This window comes from Galeopterus variegatus, unplaced genomic scaffold, assembly GCF_000696425.1.
Source record: "Galeopterus variegatus unplaced genomic scaffold, G_variegatus-3.0.2 Scaffold7034, whole genome shotgun sequence".
Lineage (NCBI taxonomy): Eukaryota > Metazoa > Chordata > Mammalia > Dermoptera > Cynocephalidae > Galeopterus > Galeopterus variegatus.
In genome coordinates this window covers 40,421-44,983 of record NW_007733145.1, presented here as the reverse complement: position 1 = coordinate 44,983, position 4,563 = coordinate 40,421, and the positions used below count along the sequence as shown (strand labels likewise).

Sequence of the window (4,563 nt, the reverse complement as noted above, 5' to 3'; positions counted from 1 at the left end):
TCCACAAACATAGCAGCCTGTTTTTTTTTTTTTTTTTTTTTTTTTGGCAGCTGGCCGTTACGGGTGTCCAAACCCTTGACTTTGGTGTTACAACACCACACTCTAACAAAGCTGTGTCCTTGTGAATGCTGTCCTCTCAATCACCTGGACTAAGAATGCCCCCTCTGCACCCCCTCCTCCTGCCCAACACTGCTCAAGCACTACCCTCTCTGAAGCCTTCCCCCGACTTCTCTCCTTTCCCTTAGGAACAGTAGTAGTTGACCAAGCCTAGAAGAGTCCTGGCCATATTTGGGGGGATTCTACATACATTGAAACATGAAGTGCCAAACAGGGGTTCAAAAATGGCCATCCACAAGACAGATGAAGCATTCTTTAAAATGCATATAGATATTAATTCATAGTTTATTACTACGGGCAGTAGCTGAACTTCTTTGAAACTTGTCAATGTATCCTTGTCACTATGGATGTCCCCTGATCTGGATACAATTTGAGGCCTTTCCTGAATACCAGGCTTGGGCCAAAGGACCCTCAGGGCCCCACCTCATGTGGTTTCCTCTCACAATTAAAGCCATAGTGTCCCCTCATACCTGCCCCCTCCTCAAGGAGATAGGGATTTTTGAAGGCTAGGGACTTTTGAAAGTTAAGACCCTATAAACTATGACTTACTCCCAATACCTCTTAGCATTCACTGGGTGTGATATAAGCGTTGGATGGATGGATGGATGCAAATTGGAACCAAAACCAGAATTAGACACTTTAGCCAAAACGAAGAACCTCCAGTAGGACCATAGTCACTATCTAAATCTCCATGGAAAACAGATTTGTGATGAGCAGGACTTCTGCAGGCTACTCACCAGGAAGTACTGCCTCACAAGTGGAGCTATCCATACCACGTGTGGAAGATTCTAGCAACCCAGCGTCTGCTTTTAGTATCAAATGTTTCCACATAGAGAGGAAGATGCACCCTTTATTTTTTGGTGTGCTATCCCTACCAAGTGTGGAAGATTCTAGCAACCCAGTGTCTGCTTTTAGTATCAAATGTTTCCACATAGAGAGGAAGATGCACCCTTTATTTTTTGGTGAAGACAACTAGCATTTATTGACAGTCAACTCATTTAATCCTCACAGTAATCCTTCAGCTGGTATTACTATTGTATTTTATCTACGAGGAATGTAAGGCACAAACAGTTTAGGTAACATGTCCAAGGTCAGCCAGTCAAAATTAAACACAGACCCACCTAATTCGAAAGGCACTGCTTGTGCCTTTCTACTACAACATACAGGCTGAGATTTTATTGAAGGAAAATGTTTGAAATCTCCAACTCTCCCCATCAAATATGGGAATATGGTACAGGGGCTAGTGTTCAACCTGAGTTACAGTTCTCTCGGAATAAATATCCCCTGTAGACAAGAACTTCTTGTGCAACTCCAGTAGCCATGGTTTCTATCAGAAATTACCTCTTTGTGATTTCTGGAATAAAATCATCTCCCTAGGAAGAGAAACTTTTGGGATCTGAGAGATTTCTTCAGAGCATCCATTCAAACACATGAAATTCATCCCAGCATTCAAAATACCTAAAGAGAAGACTGTCTGGATGAGGAGGGACCCAGTCCCCCTCCTTTTCTTCCTCCTGAGACATTCTTTTCTCTTTGCCACATGGAGCCCCCACAGCTACCATGTTCTTTCTCTGTCAAACATTAACTCAAATTTTAATGTTTGCCTTCTGTGATTCTCCTTAGTATAGTTGATTGAGACAGGGTGCATTTTCTGAAACCTTTCCCAAGTACTAAAGAGTAAATAATTTACCAAAAAGTAAATAATCAAAACATTCAAACAAAAAGTCAAGTTTCTAAAGCATCATTTTATTGTCCTATAGAGTTATTGTGATCGCAAAGAGATCAGCTTTTAGCTTTGTGCCTTCTATACCCCAGCGTTCATATTCACCTAAGCAATCAGGTTTAGTGTTGAGCAATTGTGTGCTTGTCAACAAGGTCAGTTTCTATTAACAAAGACATTAAATTAGAAGTGAAGCAACTGCATTAACTGACCCTGGATGTGGTATAGTCTCCCGTGTCTCCTACTTGGAAGAAAAGAAGATATTTTTTCCTTAATACAAAAGAAGAATCTAATCTGTGATGAGACCACCGATGTCTTGACCCTCACCCCAGAAGCTTCTGTTTCAGCAGGTATGGGATGAAAAAAAAAAATCTAAGAAAGTACTCCCAGAGGATTCTGATGGTCCCTTATTCAGAACTAGTGATATTATGGACTTCATATTATAAATTAAAAAAAAAAAATTTGGAGAGTTAAATATACCTGCCCAAAGTCACCCATCTAATTATCTTTCTTAGTACATTGAATTGCTTTATCTTAACCACTTACTCTTAGATGGAAACTTCCATAAATGACCATACTATTGACCAAAAAAATTATAAAAGGAAAGTATAAAGGTAAAAGCATTAAAGAAAATGCATCAAACCTCAGTTTTCACAAAGACGGCAGACAAACTACTTGAAATATACAAAATACTCTGTTTCTAGAATACATAGCTGAGCTTTTAAGAATATAATGCAAATTCCCAGTGTCCTAAAAACAAATAGGAATTAGGAAACCCATAATAATCAATTAGATTAAAGCCACAGTTTCTTAAAGTATTTGCCAATTCCATTGACCCAGAACATTGGGTTTTAAGTTCAAATAAAAGACAAAGACTTGGGCCTGCAAGAGGTGGTGGTGGTGGTGGTGGGGGTTATATATATATATATTTTTTTTTTAATTGATGTAATTACAAGGGAAATGGATGAACCCTCAATCATAGTAGACTTAACATTTCTCTCAGTAATTAATAAGCAAGCAAACAAAATATGGTAAGGGGGGTTATATATATATATATATATATTTTAATTGATGTAATTACAAGGGAAATGGATGAACCATGAATCATAGTAGACTTAACATTTCTCTCAGTAATTAATAAGCAAGCAAACAAAATATGGTAAGGTTATACATGATCAATAAGTATTGATCTAATATGTATAATACATATTGGTCTAATATGTATTATACATAATCTTTCTTGAAACACATGAAACATGAAATAGATCATGTCCAAGACCATAAAGTCAGTCTCAGGACATTTTAGTGGATCTGTATCATGCAGACCACATCCTCTAGAAAAAAAATATATAAAAGTAAACACAAATCATAAAAAAAAACCCTATACATTTGAAAATATTGAACTCCTATATAACTCATGACAAAAAATAAATCATATGGAAAATGTTTAACAATCAGAACTGTTCAATATCACAAGCAGTACGTTTTAAAAATATGTAGGACGCTGCTAAAGTTACTTGGAGATCCTTAAATGCTTATACTAGAAAATAGTTCAGTATAAGACAGAATTATAGAGAACAAATTTAGATGAAGAGATGATCCTATTTTGGTTGAAAGTCAGGGAAGATTGAACAGAAGAGGTTATGGGATTTGAAGAACTTGGGAAGAACACAGTTGAGAGGAAGAACAGCCTGTGTAAGCTGCTCAAGGAGATGAAAAGCCTGGGAACACACAGGGACAGGTGAGTGTGAGCCACCTCTAAGATTTTATCTGCTGTGTTTGCTCTGCAGAATCACTCAGCCTCCATGACCGAAGTTACCTGAAACTGCTGATGCATCACAAGCTGTTTTTTAAATCACCTTCCAATTCGATACTTCAAAACACACAGTTACTCAATTTCAAACTGTGAAGACAAGTATTATGTTTATCTAGTTAGAGGCTAATGTTTTGTACATTTTTTGTATAAGGAAGTGATGTAGCCTGCCCTGATTTTTTTTTTTTGGGGGGGGTGGGGGTGGAAGGGGGTCAGCTTTAAAATATTTATGCCAGAATTTTAAAACCAACAAAAGTTTCTTCTTGTTCAAGTGTGCATTTAAGAACCACATTTATTCAATGGTTGATGTTGTTTTGTGATATTTGTACACAAACCTTCTTTTCTCAGTTTTGTAGACACAGAAATAAATATAAAAATTCACTTCAAACTTTTATTACCACAGTTGCTGCCTTCTCCAGAATTTTTGAACTTTAATGAAAGTTAAACTTTTGAGTTCCAGGAAGGATAATGTTGGTTAATGATAAATCTCCAAGTCAATTGTGGGGAAAAAAATATTACCTTTGAAAAGAACTTTGCGTTCTGATTTCTTAACAGGTTGTTACATTTGACTCATTTTTCTAGCATGGTGATAACTGATGTGTAACTCCTTTGAGAGGAGCTCCTTTGTCTGTATCTATCAGAATGTTTTCTTGACACTTCCATGTTGGCTCTCTTAGCTTTTTTTGTACATATTTTTTTTTCTAAAGAGAAGAAAAAGTTATCACAAAATGTATTATGACTCATGTCCTTTGTTTTAAGTTTCATCCACTGGGCAAAGTTATTTGATGGAGTGACCTCAACTAATGTTTGTGTACTTTTCAGTTCCACATTTGCCGAGACGAATCCTAATCGGAGCATGACTGACTGAGAAGTCACTTCATGAATGTGTGTGTGTGTGTGTGTGTGTGTGTGT

At 37.0% G+C, this 4,563-nt stretch overlaps 1 protein-coding gene across 1 annotated transcript in view; it reads left to right on the top strand.

Moving 5' to 3' along the window:
* The window catches only part of LOC103607003 (lipid phosphate phosphatase-related protein type 1), a 51,165-nt gene extending 46,952 nt beyond the window's left edge, over positions 1–4,213 (top strand). Inside the window, exon 6 of the mRNA XM_008591559.1 lies at positions 3,628–4,213. Within this exon, the coding sequence (XP_008589781.1) occupies positions 3,628–3,660 (33 nt within the window). The 3' untranslated portion in view covers positions 3,661–4,213. The remainder of the gene's footprint in view (positions 1–3,627) is intronic.
* Positions 4,214–4,563: the final 350 nt, after the last annotated feature.